The following is a 21,904-nucleotide window of genomic DNA, read 5'->3' on the forward strand; positions in this document are numbered from 1 at the left end:
GACTTTGGCTGAGATGTATGAGGCAGATACAGAAAGGTCAAGCGGAGGACTTTCAAATGCGCAGAATATAGACACACTAACTTTGTTCCCATTAAGGTAATTCACTCGACAGAGAGTAATAGTAAGGTAATAAGGAGAGAAAGGCCTGACCTGAATATTGCGCAATTTATCTGGGATACATTTTTATGTAGGCCAAGAGAGGCCAAACTGGACTTGAAGTGAGTGGCTGTAAACTCTTTAGTAAATATGTTAACAAATATTGCTGTCCATAAAATTTCTGTGGTCAATAAAAAAGGTCAAGGTCAAGGTAAAAAAAAAAGTATTTTACGTCCTTTAGCTCCAAATCAGTCTCCTCTGTAAATGAATACTTCACTTTTCAGAGTTTTAAATGCTGCATAAAGTGCATATTGGAACAGATTACAGAAAATAGCAAGCCCTCTGCTGCAGCCGAGCAAAACAATATGAGTGATAATCAACCCAGCTGCGGCACGCGATGAAAGGAAAACCTATAATGTATACCACTCAAGTCAACATCAAAGGATTGCAAAGTGGGCGTGAACACTCCTTGAATTACTCCTCTCATTACCTCGAAAGCACATCAATCAAACAGTCTTTTCGCATAAAGATTTCCAGAACTTCCAATAGACCACCATTTAAATGTGAGTATGCCGCGCAAAGAGAACAGAATGAGTACAGAAATCTAACAAAACTTGAATGACTAACAAAATTAGTGTTCTGATGTCCCCTTTCAGCTTTTAATATATGGAGGTGGTCATGTGCTTGATCGGTCATAGCGCTGTAGGCTTGGGGTCTCGAGTGGCGTGTCAGCATCCAGCAGGCAGGAAACAATGACATCAGGGAGAGAGTAGGAGGGAGACGGGAGAGGAGGGGTGTATGAGTGAGGGAAAAGTGCAGTAATCCAGCAGGCTCACAAGGTGCAAATGGAAACAGGCAAACAGGTTCACAAATCTCCATCCCGTAATATTCTGCCCATTCCCGCTAGATACAAAGATTTATGTCAACAGATACCTGAAGTGTTAATACTCTCCATGAGATTGTCACATTTTATCGAGCTCTATCTTCCAAAATCACACACACACACACACACAATGGACCCAAGGTTGGAAAAAGACATGCAAGGAGTGAAATCATAGCATATAAATAGCTGTATTGAGAATAGGCTATGGATATGATTTTGACTGGGATGAGATGAATGCCTGAAATATTTTTTCCATGGTGTGTGTGCAGTGATTCAGCAGGTCGGCTACAGCGCAGTCATCTGGCTTTGGGCTCTGATTAAGCACAGATGTAGTTGCAAACAGCCCTCGGATTCCTTTGGAGGCACACTAACTTCATGACCGAGCACTAAAATCCCCCTTGCACACGCTGCTAAATATTATATTGAAAAGGGGGTTTGGGGTTGTGAAAAATGCAGTACAAGCACTATTGAGGGCTTGCTTTAGTGAGTCTGAGTAATGTTTCCCCAGTGAGGACTGACAAAGCTGGAACTCAGACTGAGACCTTAAATTGTATTGAAACAACAAAATAGTATCAGTGGAACAGCATGATGGCCTCATGGGAATTTACAAGGGTCAATGCCTCCATAGTCAAAATGAGAGTCAATGAGGGTGGCCTACATGTCTCTTTAAAAAAAAAAAAACAAGAAACAAGAGTTTACGCACATTACATGAAAGTCTCATAGTAGCTCTGTAGATAATAGCATACTGACAACCATATCATTAAGCATAAATGAATGACATTTAATCTTACACACAAAGTATAATTTTTTAAAAATCTGTTCAGTGTAGAGTGTCCACAGTTTTGATTGACGCTGTCGGAGAATAAATCAAATTAAAAGAGAATATTAAAAATTTAATACTGCACATATTGTTGTAATTGAACAGGCTGTGGGCATGACTCAGATGTTTTGTTTCACTAACTTCAGTGCAGTCTTAGAACGACTTTGGGAGACACAGTAAACCAACTTAGTTCGGGAAATTAACAAAAAGGCTCATTACAACAATATGAAAGCAATTGCAATCACAAAGACGAAGAAATTGAACAACACCAAGTCTGAGTCAATCCCAGAACATCTACTTTCATAAATGTTCGCATTGACAACAGCGACACAATTAGATGCAATATTTGCGTGGATGTGTCAGTCAAAAACCAACATTGGCTGATTAATTGTAAGCATTTTTTATGTTTGTTTGGCTTATGCTGTGCCCTACATTGCTCTCAACTCCGTCCGTTTTTTTTTCAGTCCGATTCGATTTTGTTGGGCTCGTATCAAATAGTACCCTCTAGTGGTTAAACTGGAGCACATCGAGAAAGCCTCAGATTCTACTTTATTGGGATTACGCATCACACGAACAAGGTATCGAACCTCAAGTAGAGAAGCGGTACTTAAATAGCATACTGTATATTCTAGGTACCGTTCAATGGCTCAAGATATAGTTTTTCCAAAAAATCTTGCTTACCTCATCTAAAAATATGCTGAGTCAGAACCAAGAACAATTGGATTTACAATATTTTTCTCATTCAAATCAGTGCCATAGTGTAAAACACCATGTACAAAACAAATCACACAGGATGGCGATAGTCTTTAGTTTTCAACAGCGTTTATTTAGTTTTCTCCATACAATACATTTAATGTACAACAGCACATACTGTATTCTGAAATAACTCTCAGTATAAAATAGGGCATCTACAATCAAGGTACAGTCATAAAATGCTCAGAGGGACATGACAAAGACCGTGACAGCAAAACACCTTTAAAGAGTATAAAGCGTAGGGGTGTTGTAGAGATGTGATTGTATTTGCCGAGCCACTGCTGGATCGCAATCAGAACTTCAGATGGCACCTGTTGGTGTGTCTGGCATCCTGGTAAAACCCGTTTGTTTCTCTTTTCTCTCTTGGTAAGAGTCATGCAACACGAGGAGAGTTCAAAAGCCAAATATAAATTCTGGGACATCTGCTGATGAGCAAGTTTTGGCTGGAAACGAGAAGATGAATTCGCATTTGTCTGGATACTTGAAAGCATACGCAGTATAATGACCAGAGCTTTACAATCATAAGATGGCTGAGCAGTTTGTAACCCCAAAGACTGGATCGTTTCTCAGTGTTTGCTTCACACCGAACACTTAAATCACAATAAATGATACTCCACCATCAGCGAAGCCACAAGAAAACTGGCTCATTCCAACATGGCTGAGAGAAACCAAATCAAAGTTTAGTAGAAAGTGCTTTTAATTTGCAGACGGCTATGGGCCTATATAGTGATAACGTCTTTTTAAATAGTACACACATAACATGGACCTGCTTCTTCTAGTTTGCCACGAGTATGTCGTGATTGAGCTGTTTAACATCCTTTACATTATATAACGAGTTCAGTTGGGGAAAGAGAAGGCCAAAGTACAAGCAAACATCAAAACATGTACTGAGAGGCCTAACAAATATCAGGACAGCGTGAGAGAGAAAGGAGAGATTTGTCTTAAATTCTTGAGGTAAGCAATGTATTTTAGTATAATGCCCTACAGACAATCATACATCTTACAATCATTAATTCTCTATGTACAAACTTCCTGATTTACATACACTGTACTGCTCCTCAGCTTCAAAATGAAGAAAACCAAGCGCGGGATCAGTGTGGTGCAATGTTTGGGACGAGGAGGCGGGAGGGTTCGGGTGACCTGACATGATGAGGTGGCCGCAAATGAACATTATGGCTCCTGAAGGTGGCCCCTTTTGCATACGTTACACAGTTTTATCTACAACAGTGCAAAGTTCCTCGTCAGTCGCACAACGCCTGCAAACCATTGGCCTAACTGTGTTATCGTGTTCGTAAGAAAATGAAAAATGGAAATGGCTCGATGGGCCGACCGAGGTCAGCTAACCGCCTACTGCCTTGCAAGAACACAGCTCTACTGTGGCACTGAGGCTGTAAGCAAAAAAAAAAAAAAAAAAAAAAAAAAAAACAGGAGGCGAGCACATGATCTTACAAGATTCTATGGGATGTAGGCACCATTTTAACTGTTACCTTCTTAGAAGACAAAGTTGAGCTCATTTACATGTCAAGCAAGTCTCCACAAGCTTCGCTGCCTAAAGTGTTTCTACGAAGGGGTTCATGAAATATGAATGTGCTATCGTAGTAAAGGTCCGCGCACCCACTGACACGACAGACCAACGTCAACTTGACATCAACAAGCTTCACGAGGGAGGAGGCTATAGATAGGATGCTACAGTACTAGTGCTACCTGAACATGCTACAGATTGAGACTACAAACATGGGAGACAGTTTCACAGGAGCACAAAGCACGAACCAGCTTCGCCGAGGAGCCTTAACCCATTCTTGACCAGCAATGTTTGTTTTTCTTTGTCCAATCGGATTTCTCTTCATGTTCCTTCCAAGTACCATCTTAAAAAGACAAAAGTACCATGTTTGCAGAGGGATGGGTCAAGTACTTAGTAAAGCTGGCTTATTGTGTGCATTGGAAAGCACCCCATCTGTAGTCAGTTCCCGTCAAACAAGACACACAATCACACATGCACACTTTCAATCGCTAACTTATTGACATTTGGGTTGCCTGACAAAGAGCTAAACCAGACAACTCAAACTCTGCCCTTTAAGTGGTGACAACGAGGCAAAAAGTCATCACTTTTTCTTTAAATGTCTTCACTAAGTCGGAGTTACATTCTCACCCCCACCCCCAAAAAGCACACACACACACACACGCGCGCGCACACACACACACACACACACACACACACGAGGATGTTCACTTGCACAAACACACAAGCCCTGAAAAGTCTGAAATGTCTATGGTCACACAGCACTGACACTTTGATTATCATAGTGTGAGCTGGAATTGCATACTGTACTATATCTAGGGGAGGCAGCCCTCAACATCAGCTCATTTTACCACTCATACAAATCTTACCAGAAAAAATATATACAATCGCACTTACTCACGGAATGTCCACAAAGCTTATATTAGACCTTCATCTTAAGCCTTATCAAACTTTTATGAAAGGCTGATAATGTGTGTAGGATTTCCCTACGTTCTGTTAAAATCCTTATGTTTGTTATTTCTGGAAAAAGAAAAAATTGAATTGAAGCAACTAAAACTTTTTTTTTTTTGGTCAATAATATATTAATCAAATGAATGAACCTGTGGACCAATTCATTAACACCAACAGTGTCTCTTCAGTTTGATCCCAATCTGGATTGGGGCGTCCGTTTTTATCTATATATTTTTTACATTTGTTGATACATCTTTAACCTACTAATAGGGAATCTAAAGGGGTCAAAACTTCATGGCAAGCCAACATGGAACTTGCTCCCTGCTCAAAAGTTACTGCATGTGACCTGGTCAAGTGTTGTGCTGCTGCTTCTGACCGTGTGAAGAGCATTGATAATATGTCCGATGGTGGTGCCCCTCCGCTGCATTGCACTTGGCTAGTCAGTTGAACAAGAGTGAGCCTCATGCCACCTGTAACGCCAACATAACTGGGCTGAGAAGAACAAAGTCCACATGGGTGGAGTTTTGGCCACGACGACTTACTTGAAATTTCATTTGACCAATCAAGTTTAAGGAAAGTGCAAATGTTGACACGTCTTGTTTTATGACAGCCTGCACCAGCTCCATTTGTTTGACTGTTCTGTGTTCAAATAAATAGCTGAAACAATGGAGCTCTGACCAACCACAAAAACAACACCAACACAAAAAAATGTTTGCAAAGTGCAGGGCCCTAACATCAGAGGATTGGGGGACATGATAGCAGGGGATAGTGTGTTCTTTCATCGATCTCTCCGTAAGACACACACGCAGACAGATGCGCGCACACACACACACACAAGCTTAGATGAGTCTGGCGTCACCCTCCATGTCAGTTGGTAACTCACACACCCCTGTGAAGTGCATCTCCTTTGCCTTGCTTCCCTGTCCGCTGGCCGATTTGGTTGCTTGTTCCTCCAGGCTGGGAGAAGGCTGCTGGGCCGGTGGCTCTGGCGAAGTCCCACGGGGGACTCCACCCGCCCGTCTCTCTTTCAGGAAGACTTCTAGTCGGCGAAGCATCTGCTTTGGGTTCTTTTTGGCGAACAGCTCCACTTCTGAAGGGTTAGAAAATACATGATTAAGTGTCTCTATAGTCCCATGCCATGTCTTGTGATAACGCTCTCTCTTGCTGCCAGGCACGAGTTCTGGATAAGGTTGAAGTCCCGTACATGTCATGCCAATAGCTGGCAATATACTGTTATACATCCATCCATCCATTTTATCCGCTTATCCTCACAAGGGTCGCGGGCGTGCCGGAGCCTAACCCAGCTGTCTTCGGGCAGTAGGCAGGGGACATCTTGAACTGGTTGCCAGCCAATCGCAGGGCACACATTGAGGAACAACCATCCACACTCACACTCACACCTAGGGACAATTTAGAGTGTCCCTGATTTTGGAATGTAGGAGGAAACCGGAGGACCCAGAGAAAACCCATGCAAGCACGGGGAGAACATGCATACTTTACGCAGCAAGGCCGGAATCGACCCCTGCACCTCTGCACTGTGAGGCCAACGTGTTAACCAGTCGACCAACGTGCCAGCTAACCGAATACAGTACACCAAAATTATTATTAAAATGTAATTTTTATTTTGGTGTATTTTAACTTTCAGTAAGCTATTTCTTTAATTTGCTTATAAATCTCTTTCACTGTGTAACTTCTTTTAAATGTCTTATTATGTGAAGCATTCCTAACAGCTTAACATGTACTTAATATGATGAATATGAAGTTCGGTGGAAAATCTGAAATTTAATGGGGGGTGAAATGAGGAAGTGTAAAAGGCACATTAATGTGATATGGACTAAATAAAAATAATGCTGCGGTCAAGACCATCATTTACCAATCTTTAATGAGCCAAGGGAGGCACCTTTAACATTGAAAACATTTTACATCGCACCAAACTAAAATCACAAAAAGTGTACCGTAGTTGTCCTGTGAAAAATACACGTTCATTTTTGTCATTCCTGAAATATTTTCACTTTAATGGGATATCCGAAATGCAGGACAGTGACAATATGCTCTGTACAGAGAATACAGAACATCTTGTCTCAATATACAGTACTAACAAATGTTCATACTTGTAAAATCTGGGTCTGTTTAGTTGAACATAAAGTCTATCATCTATTGTGCTGAAGGCAATAATGGATGCAAAAGCTAATTGTAGCTTCTGGCCTTTAGTGAAAGAGCAGTTAATTGTTGTGCCTGTCATTACACTAAGACATTATTTGCAATAAATAAATAGTTTTCAGAACTATTAAGTAAAGGTGGATAATTCCCCACCGCGGCACACTGTTTGGGAATTACTGGTCTCGACATACGTGGTGCAGAAGCATGGAGGGGTTCATAAAGCATTCTGTGATTTTACCATGGTTGCTGTCCTCCAACTTTGAACAATGCTATAAACACACAGTATATAAGAATGCAGGTAACCTCATCTTTACCTTTGATCACATAGCCAGAGTCAGCAATGGTTTTCTGTTGTGTCTTCCACAGTTGGTACAGGTGCAGATATGTGGCCACGTAAAATTCATTCAACACGCCAACAACTTGCTGGCGACGATTGCACTCCCTAGTGAGGCCAAGGGCAGAGAAGAATGTTTTTGAATGACTCATGCACTATGCAAGGATGTGATGAAGAGAGAAGAAAAAAAATTAAATACATAAAATAGACTGACTTGGACAAGGCCTCCTCTCTGAGCACCTGCAGAGCGATGCGGGTCATGTTGATTGACATCACACTGAAAGGAAAGTTCTGAAAATACATAGTGCAGAATAACATTACAATACATAGTAAACATAAAATTGAATGAAATCCAGTGCAATCGCGGTATCCAAAATCACCCTTTGCAAAAACTAGAAATACGGACTGAGTCGACCACAATGTATCCCACAAGATGGAAAATTAATACATTTTAAACATGCAAATTATTTAACCCTATTTAGAGAGTAGTTACTTGTAAATGACTTTTAATGACCCTTTGAGTTATTGTTACTCATTCCTCAAAAGGGTAATTTTCATTCCATGCTGAAGTATGGTAATAAACAATGCGAATATACAAAGCAGAGCATAAACTCGATAAATAAATTGATCATTTTGATTGACTTTTTCCAAAAGATATAATTTTAAGGGCACATTCATGGTTGTAGTGGTATTGGTTTATGGTTACATTATTACATCGAAACATGTCCCCAATTTTGGGGGGAAAGCCATTATCCCACCTCTAAGAATGAGAATATCGCTCAAACAGTGTCCATCAAACATACAGTATATCTGAAACAACCAATAATAAGTTATTGGGGTATCCTGTTATGAGCTAATAATACCAGCGTAGGGTGTTGGGACAACTTGTAGATGTCTCGAGCCAAAGGCAGAGTCTCTGGGTCCATCACAAAGTACAAAGTGTGCATTAGACCCAGGAAACCAGTGCCACGCAGGTCAGTAGCTGGGTCCATACCTAAAAAGCAAAATATGCAGTACCGTATTTCACACTCAAATCTTGAAAAAAAAGTCACTTCATGTACTGCATGTTAAATAGAGTGCAAAGTTTGAGCATCTTACCCTGAAAGCCAATGTTTTCCCAGTGTGACCCATAACGAGGACAGTCCAGCCTGCAGCCAATGAGCTTTTTATAAATGCTCTGGAGAACGCGCATGTGGACTATCTGGCTGTTGTCCACGTGGCCTAAGGAAAACATGCAAACGTCAGCATTTAAATAAACCCATGCGTGACTGCGAAAACAGGCACGGCGAACAACTGCTCACATTGCGCGATGGCAAAGACGAGATCCCGCTCCTCCGTCAGCTCCCTGTGCAGTCGAGGTGGCCCAAAAAGGAAGTGTGTGATGGCAGCGAGACCTGTCCTGCGAATAGTTGGCTGGATGTTCTTCTGAAAATTGGCGTGGAGACAAAACAAGAAACAACATTCAACCCTCTGACCTGATATACTTTAAACTGAATACCCATGTTTTACTTTTTTTTTTTTGGGTGGGGGGTCATGGGGGTGTGTGTGTAGTGTTTTCTCTGTCTGTCCCCTCTCAAACTCTTTCTGCCAATAAATATCCATGACAATATAAATAACCAGAGGGAGTACATCAAACTGCCATATTGTTAATAAAAACTGTTCCAGTATAAAAAGGCATGCTCCATGGCATGACCAAGCACTCAAACGGGTGAGGTTACACAAAAAAATTGTACACTTTCAATAAGAGAGGAATAATTACCAGGCTCAAAATAACTAGATTTGCATCACTCTTTACCTTTTGCGCCTCAATCAAACACAAACGCAAACTATATGTGGCTGTTTGAGGCAAAAGGCAGAGGTGGAAAATGTTAACGTGAACGCTAACTCGTTATGCCCATAACACGTCATGATTAACAGAGTGGCAGCTGTAACCCAAGGCTTTAGTTTTCCCTTTGCTCACTCCTTGTGGGACGTTGGAGGCACGGCATCGCTCGCGTGTGAGCCTGCCTTTGCACTGAATTAAATCACATTACTGCGGCGTACATAGGACGTGTCGATCGGTGGTCAATGCGTAGGGCAATTCACATTAGTCCTTGGGACTTGTAGTAGCCGCCGCCTTCATCAGTGCTTGAGGCACTCATTGCACTTTGGGCAAGTCAGCCAGCTTGCAACTCTAACTTTTGCTCACCGTGGGTGCTTTCAGACAAAAGGTGCTGAGAAATTGGGTTGATTCTGAACTGTCTCATATTCATCTTTTGATCTTAAACCCAAAGACAAAGGCCTTTCTGTTCCAATATTTTTGGAGGGGACTGTATAGTCCGAAAACATGTTATTTGAAATTTGAGGTGGGGGACAAAATCTAAGAATTTCAATCATAAATGCTTACAATCAAGTCCCCGAGATCTGTCGTCTGGAAGTACTGAAGAGCTTCATTGAAAGAGATGAGTGGCGTAGGGTTCAAGTCCTCGGTGAGAGCTGGCAGATTTAAAAAAAAAAAAGACCAAAGAAGAAATCTAATTTAGCTTGGCAAATTCCTGATGACAATCGTGTTGATGCAAACAGGTGAAATTGTTTTGACAATTTTGACCTGGTTGGATGTTTTCCAGAGCCTCCCACTCCTGTCTGGCCTTTTCCAACTCCACATTTGCCTCTGTGGAGAAAAACACAAAGGCTAGTTTAGAAAATACAGTCTTTCACTGGATAGTTTGGTTCACATCCCTCATTCAAACGACCATCTTTCCTATCTGGGGTGCTGCATCGTTCAGACGCCTGCAGCACCCAGAGAACAACCGGAGGACATTTCTATCTGTACAGCAGCGGCCCAGTGTCTACCACATATTATTCCTCAATTCCAGTAGGAATAGGATGAGAGACCAAAGTGAGTTCATGTGAGAGTGTGTTACCTGGAGGTTGAGTTCGGTCCCCTCCTGCTGCAAGAGTCTGCAACAGACCATTCTGCTTCAGAGCTGAGATCTGGACACAAGTTAAACACAATCAACTTGCACGTGAAGATCACAGTATTTTATGTCATGTGATAAAGTCAAGCAAAGTCTCATGTCCAATTTGCATCAGTGTGAAACTGTATGCTGCATAGTGTAAGTCTTGTCATGAAGACCGGTTACTTGATTCATGAAAATTTAAAAAATAATAATAATCCAAACGAAATATTATCAGTAGCATTGCAAAGTCCCTATCAAAATATTTAGTGCACCCGGCGACTTTGAAAACTAAGTCATACCTTTTGCAGTTTAACCAAAAAGTATACAAATGACATACAGAAACTTGGAAGTTGAATCTGCAGTTGTGCATAACCCACTTAAATGCGGTTCAACGTTCTCCCCTCCCCCACTGGACTGTACTCGCCATGTCGCAAAATACAGAAAAAAATCGGTACTTCATGGATGAGAAAATAAACTCCTTAGCGGCGGTAATTACCGGCAGGGATGTGAGGGGGGCACAGCCGTTGGTGTGGTCTTTGACATTCTGACTGATAATCAATCCATTCATAACCTAGAAAGATAATTTTTCCGTAGTTTTAGAGGAAGCAGGAAATCTTGAATCCAAGGAGGTGAATACAATGGAAGGGATTATGGAATTGTACTCACAGGCTTTTGGTTCGAGTGTCCATTGGTGGTCTCCTCTGATGATTTACATTCAAGAGACAAACCATTTTGGCCCTAAAAGTAGGAAGAGGGTGCCCGATTGCAGCAGATGGTTAAGAGATGTACTCACAAAAATACGCAGAGAAAACAAATCGTGTTTAACTCATTGAGAAGCCCAAACATGATTGAAACAAAAAACAAAAAAGTCATATGCAGAGACTGGAGGCCACGGGCAAACGAAGGAAGCTTACGGAGAGAAACCAAGCTGAGGATAAGAGAAGTGCTCTGTCCGCTGCCGCCATGGTAACATGGCAAGCGAGCGAGAGCAGAGATTACAGCTAAAGCAATGGAGAGCGCTCTTGACCGTAGGTCTTAAACATGTCGGTGAACTGCTATAAACAAACGAGCTCTTAATTAATTAACAGCTCAGAGCAGGAGAACATGACTCCATATATGTGGTTCCTAACACAAGTAAGCACTAACTCAGACAGAGCAGTCTCGACTTTGTTCTAATCGCTCAAATTAAAATGATGACGTGTGTAGAAGGCCATATGTATTACCTCAATGTGGAAAGTGACATCAGTGTCTTCTTCCATTGCATATGAATTTGTGATCTGGCAAGGGTCTTCCCGATTGTAGCGTCTAAAGGATTCTGAAATCCTGGACTGAGTTGGGCTGACAAGTTGCTACAAGCACAACCATGATTTCTTGAGTGCACATGTGGAGTGATTGCCAGGATTTATGCTTCATATGGATGGAAATGTCCACTGTGACAAGTTAAGACTCCACCAAGCTGGTTACAGAAGTCCAGATAGCGCACATCTCTGGTTTTCCGTCTGAACCGTGATGAGCGTTGGTTCAAGTGGCAGCCTCCTCCTATAGTCTAACCTTGAGTGCGCACACGGAGAGGAATGTGCAGATATCAGTCTAGCGCCTAGAGGAAATGGCACGTTTCCCGGAAACCTCCCTCCTTCCTCCCCTCCACAGATCTGCTTGGCCAGTTGCTTCGCTCCTCATCGCCAACAGAGGTGCCCAGAAGCTGGATAATGACATTGCTCTTCAGGCTTGAGCTTTCCTCATAACAGACACTTCATTACTTTGTCTCTCAAGACAAATCCAATAAGTGCAGCAGCGATAGCGGCACACTTTAATTGACTGAGTGATCTTCAGCCTCATGTGAAACAATAAAAAGGGCAAATGTCCAGATGTGGATCATGAGTTGTCTTCTTTTTTGCAACAATCTCTTGGAGGAGGTCTCATCTGCATGAGAATCTGCAATGTGAAATGAAACAAATCAAACACAAAGCTCTCAGACACATTTTGCAACACAGTTAAATGTCCACCGAGGACTTGGGGCCCTATGAAATAAATGACCCTTTATCACTCTGGCCCCACCACTTAAATCCTGCAAATTGACAATCCAATTTTCAAGGGCCCCTGTCAGTCGTCATCACTTGTCTTTTTTTACTTTAGTAATTAATAATAATGTGCCATAGTAGTATTTACAAATCAAGGGTTAGGTTCAGCAACAGGGAATTATTTTCTGACACATTGTAGCCATAAATTATTGTGCAAGCTTTTAATAGGTCAAATTTAAAAACAAAATATGACAATATCTCAAGAACATGGTGCGCTCTATTTTTAAAAATTGACATTTTTTAAATCAGCATCAAAACTACTTTTCGGAACAAATAAATTCTGAATAAAATTTTCTGTTCACCACAGCAATTGGTTCATTATAGTGAACTGAACTACAAACAATATACAACATTAAAAGAAAGTAACACTTTATTATTGGCCTTTTTTTTTTAAAGATAAGAAAACCTTTATTTGTCTCAAAATGGAGAAAATCCTCATCTTTGAGTGACCCGCCCCATCTGTCAATTTAAAAATCAAATTTGAACTTAAGTTTTGCCCAGCCCTACAGCATGAGACGACATACTTATGTGTAGAACTCGGTCTTTCGCAAATGGGCATGGAGTGATGCCACGGGGAGCACGTTTGACCCCACACATACACACACACACACACACACACACACACACACACACACACACACACACACACACACACGTGTGTATATATACATGCATACATATATAGATAGATAGATAGTACTAGAATAAAAAGTGTAATTACACATCCACTGTAGGGGCGCAGTGGCAATCTCAATGTCAGAGTGTGTGCAGGTAGAATTAGCTCTAAGGTGTAGGTTTTTCTTTTAGGTGATATGAATCACTGTGTGAAACAACCCCTCAGGAGACACCACGGTAAAATAATTAACAACAAAAAAAGAAATGCAGAGAGAGAGAGAGAGAGACAGAGAGAGACTAAAAAACAATGTTAATAAATGTATTCTTTGTTGTTAGTTGATCTCTCTCTTTATTTCGTTTGTTTTCTTTGCTGTGAATAAGGATACAATGTTATGCACTTACAACAATTTTACAGATAAATGTTTCCATTTATGTTCGCGGCGCAGAGTTTCTTCTGCTTGGTCACATAATAACTGATAACATAAAATAATTGAGAAGCACTGAGGAGGCATTGCAACCAATGAAAAGCAATGAAAAATGCATTATGATACACACGTGTAAAAGGCAAGATTAATTTCAGTACTCATATTTCAATTCCGTCCGTAAAAGTTTCCACTTATAATCCAATACTGGACACAGTACTGTACTCACAACACAACTGCTAAAAAAAATCAAAATGAAGAATACATCGCAAAATGCCATTCTGAATATGTCTGATTAACCTGTAAATTTGCTTAAGTGATATATATAATGACTTTTTTTTGGCAATCCTAAATACATAGCTGTAACGTCACCACAGTCCAGGAGCTGTCAGGGCAGCTAGTAACCAGCAAATTAGCATTATGTCAGCTAGCAACCCCGCAGGCACAAAGACGCAGGTACGGCTTCCGCTCAAACAACGAATGCAATTATAGCAATGTCACCGAAAAGGGCCGTCTATTTTCGCAGTGCACGGAAGAGGGACACCATGTCATGAAAAATATGCCCAGTTGCGTCGCTGACAGCGGCTTGTTCTCGCAAGAAAAGCCAGCTGTCAGCGCTAACTAACGGGCTAACTGTAGCTCTATTCAACTGTAACGAGGATGAAGTCCGAGTCCAAAAACGTATGCAACTCAAACGCATTTTGCTTGGGGACCACTTCAAACAACACAGCAATTTAACGCGATGCCCTCTTGCCTGAGCGTATTGTGCGATAAGAAGAATTTAAAAGTACCTCAGTTTCTGATTGTTTCTCCCTCCAATCTCAGCTTCCCTTCCCCCGTCCAGCGGACACTGTAGTGCAAATGCATCATGGGAATTGTCGTTTTCTGCCGCGATCTGAATTCATTACGTCATTTTTCTTTGGCTCAAAGGTATTAATGGCGTGTTTCTTTGCACACATTATTTTATGTACATACATCATAATTTCCATAACATTTCCCATCCCCGAATCAGTTAAATACATATCCGATAATATTCATTATATATATATGATAGCATTCATATTTCCATCATTTTAACACATTTTGTCAAATGAATGCAAATATGAGCCATACTTTCATATTTGCACCTGCGGGGTTGCTATTGTTTAATATATGATAGCATCAGGCATCTATCCTATCTAATACTGTATATCAAAAAATACAGAAGTTGCATTTACAGTACCTTACAGAAAAGCATTCAAATGAGTTTCAAATTTAACAAATGCACAAAAGAATTGTTTGAGGAGATGTAAGGGAAGTTTATTTGCATAGCATAGCAACAATTACAGGCAATTCAATGTGTGTTATATTTATTTTAAAATGTTGCAAATGTACAAAAGGCCTAACATCTTGGTAAAAGATCACAATAAAATGAATCCAATGTGTGAGGCTTTATGAAAAATTCTGATCCAAAAATGCTGTACAAATACTGTAGAAAGTCACGAGACTCAGCAGAGATGATGCCGAGCACTATTTCGATTTTAGGATGCTTCATGGTGTAACGGGTACTGTAGCCTGGACTGAAAGGTGTCTAGCTGAAGACATTTTGCATTAATTTGGATTTGCAAAAATACAAAAAGTTGCAAAGTTGCACAAAGTCCACTGATTTCTTTTCAGCACTGAAAGCTATTGTTACTTGTTATGAAATGTGCCGCTGGCATCTGTGCCACTACAAGACGGACTGATGATGTGCTCCCTGGCAAGTTGTCAGTGAGCCAAGCTACCAGAATTTGAAAGATGGTTGGTCATCATGTGTACTGGGATCTTTCCTCTCCAGTTTGAAGAATGCTGCTAAAAATTGCAGGGCAGTGTCTTACTGTGCTTGTGTATGTTCCCCAGAATATTGTCTATTATAATAACACAACTGTAGAGGCAGGCAAGACTATGGACTGTCTTGTAGCATTTATTTGAGTTTTCAAGCATCAGGAGACAAGTGTGCTGAGTGTCTTTTTGCATACAATCATAAATATTAATGGCATAGAAATTGTTTATTCACATAGCAGCTATTGCAACAGCACAAAATCAATAAATAAAGCATTGCAATAAAATGTGCAATTTCACAGCAGGGACGATAGATGATACCCAAGGTGTTATCACTCTGAAACAATGTGCAGTTCATTAGCTGTTTTACTGCTCAGACAAGCTCAAGGCGGAGTGGCTAAATGCGAAAGAACATAGTCTTGGTGTTAAAGATTGGCTATTAGGAGGTGTAAGAAAATCACTTTTGTCAAATGAAAACACCAGGTGTGCTCAGGTTGTCCCCATGTTAAGTCAAGCAATATATTCCTCTAATTTCCCTAATAATTATCTTTTCTTTGCGGATCATAGCGTATTTGTGAAGGTTGATGGCGCATTAGTCTCTGCTCTGCCATTACTGAGCACAGGATGGATGTTGCGTCAGCAGGTGTGAGCCATCTCCTCGGAAACCTGACTGGCCATCCTTTGCCTGAGATGGTTGGCAAAGTCCACCTGCGTCTGGGACAGTACTTTGTTGATGATAGTCTTTGGGATCCAGCCCTGCAATCAACAAAGGCCGCGTTTATTTTCCAATACGCTCACTGGAGTGGAATCCATTGCCATGAAAAACGAATCACGGAGAAGAGTCTAGTGTACCTTTAAATCTATATTTAGTAACCAGGTGAACTTAGTCTTATTCGGGTCTTCACTGCTGGGCTTCATGACTATACAGGTGGGCCCATTCTGTGCCCTGTCAAACATAATCACTTTTAACATTGTAAAGTCGTGCGGTTCACTCATTCATGAGAGTCATCCCTTACCGGACCACACCCCTCTGCTCAGGCATCTTTGGGTGATTAGTGGACGTTCCAGCCAGGAAGCAGGTGGAGCCGCGTCGCTTTGCACAGCGAACACTGACAAAGTCCCGAGGTCCCACTACGTTGCCAGGTGTATCTCCTGAGACCTCATGTGTCACCATCGTGTCCTTGCCGATCTTTTGAAGAATCTGTAGGGATGTGAAATTTTCACAAACCCTCGTTCTCGGTGAGGAGTACCATAGTAATTGCATCCACATGATGCTGCCTCACCTTGACCTGTTTCACATTTGGGTTCCATTCACTCATCTGCTCCATGTTACCCACCAACTCTCCATAAAGGCTGTCAGGATGTTGCTCCAACAGAACCTCGAGCCTGAACACCTTTCCGATGCCAGGCAACACCTTACTCAAAACTTTGTCTCCATTTGCCTGAGGAGCATCACAAACATCACTTCATCCATAAAGCATACTTCATATTCTGCTCAGGGTCACAGTAGGGACTGAAGCCCATCCGACACAGGCGATACCTTGGAATGGTGGTCAATCCATCACACAGTTGTGAATTAGGGCATTGAGTGGGAATTGATCTCATATCAGCTGAATAAAAATCAGTTGCATGACTACCACTAGGCGATTGAATTGCAATTTCTTCTTAAAGGGGAAGTCAAATCAAAAAAATCCTTTCCAATAATATTCTTTATGCACCCAATGCAATCTGATTAATATTGCGTTTGTGGAATATGAAATAAGCAGAAAAATCCACCCATTTTCATTCATCTCTGGCAATGGCTATTTTGCCAAAAGGCTCAGGTTACGAAAATCATGGCTCATATGTTTCTGCGTTTGGTCATGTGACATTCACAAGTGTTTACAAATGTTTAGACTAGTGGGGGCGCATATAGAACAAAGACCATTTTTGACTTGACTTCCCCTTTAAGTTGTAATGATGAAGAGTGAGTTGTAATTAAATACACTGAAAGATAGGTATTGTAATTGAATATCATGATTTAATAATTTTGACCAAGTTAAAAAAAAAGGGTACAATTGTCCTTTTTACGTTCAGGGACGTATATTATAGAGAATATATTTTTCTGTGATTTCTCATGATTGTTGAAGGAAAAAGGTTACTGGTAGTCAAGAAAAGGTGGTGATGGTGGTGGGGGGTTTAGCTTTTTAACCCTCACATTTTATTCACACCAGCTACAATGTAGTACTTGACAAAATCCTTATTTATCAATTCAATGGTTCCTCTCTTGATACTCACAGCGACAGTTTCAACAATCCAGCCCTCCTGCTCGCTGAGGATGCCAATCGCTTTCTGCAGCGCATCTTCACCTTGCTTTACATACGACATTTCCTCCTCACTGTATCCATCCTCCTCCTTAATCGGAGAACCTTCCAACAATCAGGTGGGTAAAGAATTTAAAATTTCAGGTTAACAATTTTAACGTATTTGTCAGCCTCGTAACCTAAAAGGGATTACATGATTGCACGTCTTTGTTTGAGGGGAAAGATTTCATCACTCACTGAGGAGGGAGCTTCTTCTCCGGACTTGGCTGATCCAGTTTCTGGGGTCCGGACCTGCAAGTCGGTCCAGCTCATGGTGTATCGCCACAATTGCATTCTTTCTTAAACCTTGACGATAGAGACAAAAGGCACAAAAGGGGCAAATATCTTTCAGATAAGACACAAATTAAGCAATTTTAAGCATTAATGGAGATGAGTGAATCTCTTAATGTTCATCTTTCACTCACCTCTCACGTTCCTCATATGTCGGTAGGAGATTCCAGCACACAGTTTGAAAGTTGCAGGCAGCATTTTGTTGATACGGGGACCCTTTGCTTCAAGAGAACAAAAATTCAATCACGGTATTGAGAAACAATTAGGATGTCGGTGCTCTCGCGATGACGTTCGATTCTGACTGTGGAAGTCTGAGTGGGCTTGCGTATATATACACGATCTGCCCCCAAGGCCACTGTGCTATCTCCGCGTAGATAAAAAAACACCCACACACCACCGCCGCCTACCGAGGTCCATGTCGCCAAGGTTACTTCATGTACAAGACAAGCATTTCTCTGATTTTCACATGTTGTCAGTTAACGTCCAGTGCCCAAAGCCCACGGTATTGCTCAAAAAAGGTCAGGTTGAGAGTGACTCAAATCATTCATCCCTTCATAGTCTGAAACATTTCAAACCTTTGGCGAAAAAAAAAAAAGTGTCTGTTTGGTTTGCCTCCTTCCCGGCTAACCTTCATTACAACCGATACGTTTCCACAGGCTTAAATCGCATGACATTTGTAATTGATGGTGGGCCATTAACCCTGATGTTCTGTTTGGGTGGTCTGCAGACTCTGTGTTATCTAATGCTTGATTGCCTTGAAAGACTATATGGACAAAAGTCTTGGGACACACCTCAAATTATCCTAACAGCCAATAATTCACAAGTTTGGCCACGCTCGTTTCTTCCCAATGTTACTGGGCAATTCTATCCAACCTTATACAAAATAATACCATACATCTTTATTTATGTAGCACTTTCACAACAGATGTAACAAAGCACTTTCCAGAACATTTAATATTAAAAAAAAAACCAGAACACATCCAATAAACCATTGACAATAATAATCTGGGAACGGTTTGCCGAAGATCCTATTCTGCTCACTTTGGACATTCTCTTCCAACAGTATTGGAACGGTGAGGCCAATTCCTTAATTTTTTGGGGGAATATAGATTACCGGTACTGGAAACATTTAGGTTTTACATCAAAGGAGATAAAAATTGATGTTTTTATTTCCCCCTGGGTATTTATCTCTGGATTGAATACACAACTTAATACTGTAAAATCCCATGAATAATACTAATAAAAACAAACCAAACGGAAGAAAAAAAAAAGATACCATGATGTTGAAAAGAAAAATGTGAAGATCCTAACCACTCATTAATTAGAAAAATGGGGAAAAGTGACACCTGTTGTGACCAATATTAACCTGATGGAAAAATTCGAGCTCGGAGAAAGAAATGGTCTGCATACAAGCTCATCTGCAAAACACAATAGAGGCAATGTCATGGCTTGGGTTTAGATTCGCCACCAATTTTCATTGATGATGTACAAATGTTACATATGAAGTCTGATTGACGAAATGTGTGTCCCAATTTTTTTCTTTTGCTCACCGAAAAATGTGTTTTGTTTTGATTCCTCTTAATACCTGTAAATAAACACTAACCTTGAAATGGGTGCTGCAGTAGGACAGCATGGAAATTACATCCATCTAATCAGGCCATCGTTCGGTCTTGTCACGACACATCACCAATATCATGTTCATGATTCTGTTTTGGCCTCCACGTCACTGAGACTGAATCACACTCTGGAAAAAAAGATGTCCAAAGGCAATGTGTTTTGTCAAGCATCTCACATGTTTTGACAACCTTGTTCAGCCCTTCAAGCAAAAGCAAGACTATCTAAGAGTAATATTGCCTCAACGGTCTGCTTGTCAAGCGAACACTCGGTGTCCATATTGCATGGAAAGCTGTCAAAAGTCGAGTCATCTGATTAGTGTACAAGGATGTGCGTAATAAAACAGGAATCTAATGCTGAATCCCATTGAAATACTGGAATCCCCATGACCTATAACTTGGCGTCCCTCCAACTGGATTGCGGGGATTACCCATCAGTCTCTGTGGCCTTCTGCAGGGTGAGAAATGGCCCAGCTCCAAATCCGCCCAGTATCAAAGCCATTTTTCAGTCAAAATATTCAATTCATTTATGGAGTTTGAGCATCGGTTCTGTGATGAAAGAACCATTCATTCAGTAAAATAAAATATTTGGAAAACAATCATTCACTCCTTTTAAAATCACAGCCATTGAAAGGAACGAACATTGTACTGCATGCATCACATTAAACAGCACAACTAATGCGCAAATCCAAAAACATGAAACTACCACAAAACATTCATCAGTCAATCACATTTTCATTCGTGGAAAATATTCCGGGTTTAATTCCTTCTTCTTTTTCCAATGGATTTCAAAATTCTGCATTGTCCTGCTTTATATTTCAAAACAAGCAGTGTTTTAAGTGAGGGGGAAAAAGATATTTGACTGTTGCCAAGTAAATTAAGCGGTGGGTAACAGCAGATCATTAAATTGTTTTATTCATACATAAGTACTGTACATCATCAAAAATTGATAAATAAATAAATAGATGATCCATACAATAACAGCAGTTTCTTAGTGTCCTATATTAGTGAGTGAATATGATTTTGGAATGGTGTTGTGTTGCTGTTGGTAGCAACTATGTAATGGAAATAAATTATGATAAAGCAAGCCGAGATGTCGAAAAGATGAGTCAAGCTAGCCGTCGCGCCACCACGTGACTCAACGTCAATATATCCCAGAAAAGTAACTACAGTAAATGAATCAGTCAAAACAAGACACTAATAAACTACATTGTGGGTAATATGAGGGTCTACTACACTGACTTGTTTGTATGTATATGTTGGCCATGATGTCAGAGGAGCTTGAGGGCCCAAAGAAAACTTTTGCATCAAAGGTGAGAATGTGGAGTACAGCAGCGGAAACAGGGTAAACTGTCTTTAATACATACACTGTAAAAAAACAAAATTTTGGGGGGCCAAAAACATTTAAGCTGAAAAAAAAAGGTTCGAGACATTCAGCTTAGAAACATTTTCAGGTGACCATATTTTCACTGTTTGAATGCACCAACCAATTTGTTTCAGGGCAACTTGCTGTTCGTTAACAAGCAGCTAAATGGGTTTTAAAACCAAAAATTGAGCAATTAATTTCCTGGCTCTATTATAATTGTTATTTAAACAGTCCTCTTAACCATGCTGTTCACATTTTGATATTGGAAGCTAAAGACAACAACTAACAATTGATCCGTACCTGGCCATCCAGGATGCTCTGCGAGGGAAGTGGCGACTGGGCTTTAGAGTATACTTAGTGTCATTTGCAGGTTGCAACAGACAGCTACTGAAAGACAAGTGGATGTCTTTGGAAATTTTCATGGGTAAAACATCTTTTGTGAATTTTGCCTTTCAGCTCCGGTAGGAAAGAGTAAGTTGCGCAAAATGTACTGGAACACATAATAGTTTGATATTTTCTGAAATATTTTACTCTTACTGCAGTTTAGGTACAAGTATTACAGTAGTACCTGGCGTATCTGGAAAAGAGTCGTGGGTGAAACCAGCTTTGACATCCTAAATGCCGGTAGGTACTGTGGAGTGGAAAAGCGAGAACAATTGGTCAGGTGAACTGAAATCAAGTCAGTGCTTTTTTTTTTCATTGCATTATCCCCCCCCCCCCTTTTTGTTTTATAACAGCCAAAGTAGCTGCCTTGCAGCAATTATTACTTTCTAAAGGACAACAAAACACATTTATCCATTTTTTTAAACAAATCATGATCCACAAAATGACTGGCCTGACATGTGTCATTACATAAACATGAGCGGAGTGGAGTAATAAGATTAAGATGAAGAGAAGAGCATACGGTGGAATACTCAAA

At 40.7% G+C, this 21,904-nt stretch overlaps 2 protein-coding genes across 2 annotated transcripts; both read right to left on the reverse strand.

Annotated features, from left to right (window-relative positions):
• Positions 1 to 2,604: 2,604 nt before the first annotated feature.
• elmod3 (ELMO/CED-12 domain containing 3) lies at positions 2,605 to 14,435 on the reverse strand. Its single transcript, XM_086112051.1, has 13 exons — positions 14,365 to 14,435; positions 11,679 to 12,390; positions 11,122 to 11,193; positions 10,952 to 11,026; positions 10,420 to 10,489; positions 10,104 to 10,166; positions 9,903 to 9,991; positions 8,818 to 8,941; positions 8,615 to 8,737; positions 8,380 to 8,510; positions 7,731 to 7,807; positions 7,497 to 7,624; positions 2,605 to 6,112 (listed from the first exon to the last, which is right to left on the reverse strand). The coding sequence occupies exons 2-13, from the start codon at positions 11,712 to 11,714 to the stop codon at positions 5,862 to 5,864; spliced, it is 1,239 nt and encodes a 412-aa protein (XP_085968177.1). The 5' UTR covers positions 11,715 to 12,390; positions 14,365 to 14,435; the 3' UTR covers positions 2,605 to 5,861.
• A 1,111-nt stretch (positions 14,436 to 15,546) lies between these two features.
• On the reverse strand, positions 15,547 to 18,825 carry star (steroidogenic acute regulatory protein). Its single transcript, XM_086110925.1, has 7 exons — positions 18,141 to 18,825; positions 17,914 to 18,021; positions 17,651 to 17,781; positions 16,657 to 16,815; positions 16,390 to 16,574; positions 16,226 to 16,319; positions 15,547 to 16,129 (listed from the first exon to the last, which is right to left on the reverse strand). The coding sequence occupies exons 1-7, from the start codon at positions 18,202 to 18,204 to the stop codon at positions 16,010 to 16,012; spliced, it is 861 nt and encodes a 286-aa protein (XP_085967051.1). The 5' UTR covers positions 18,205 to 18,825; the 3' UTR covers positions 15,547 to 16,009.
• Between the last annotated feature and the right edge of the window lie 3,079 nt (positions 18,826 to 21,904).

This window comes from Hippocampus guttulatus, chromosome 5 (assembly GCF_054856545.1).
Source record: "Hippocampus guttulatus isolate MCC_2025c chromosome 5, RoL_Hgut_1.0, whole genome shotgun sequence".
In the NCBI taxonomy this organism is placed as follows: domain Eukaryota; kingdom Metazoa; phylum Chordata; class Actinopteri; order Syngnathiformes; family Syngnathidae; genus Hippocampus; species Hippocampus guttulatus.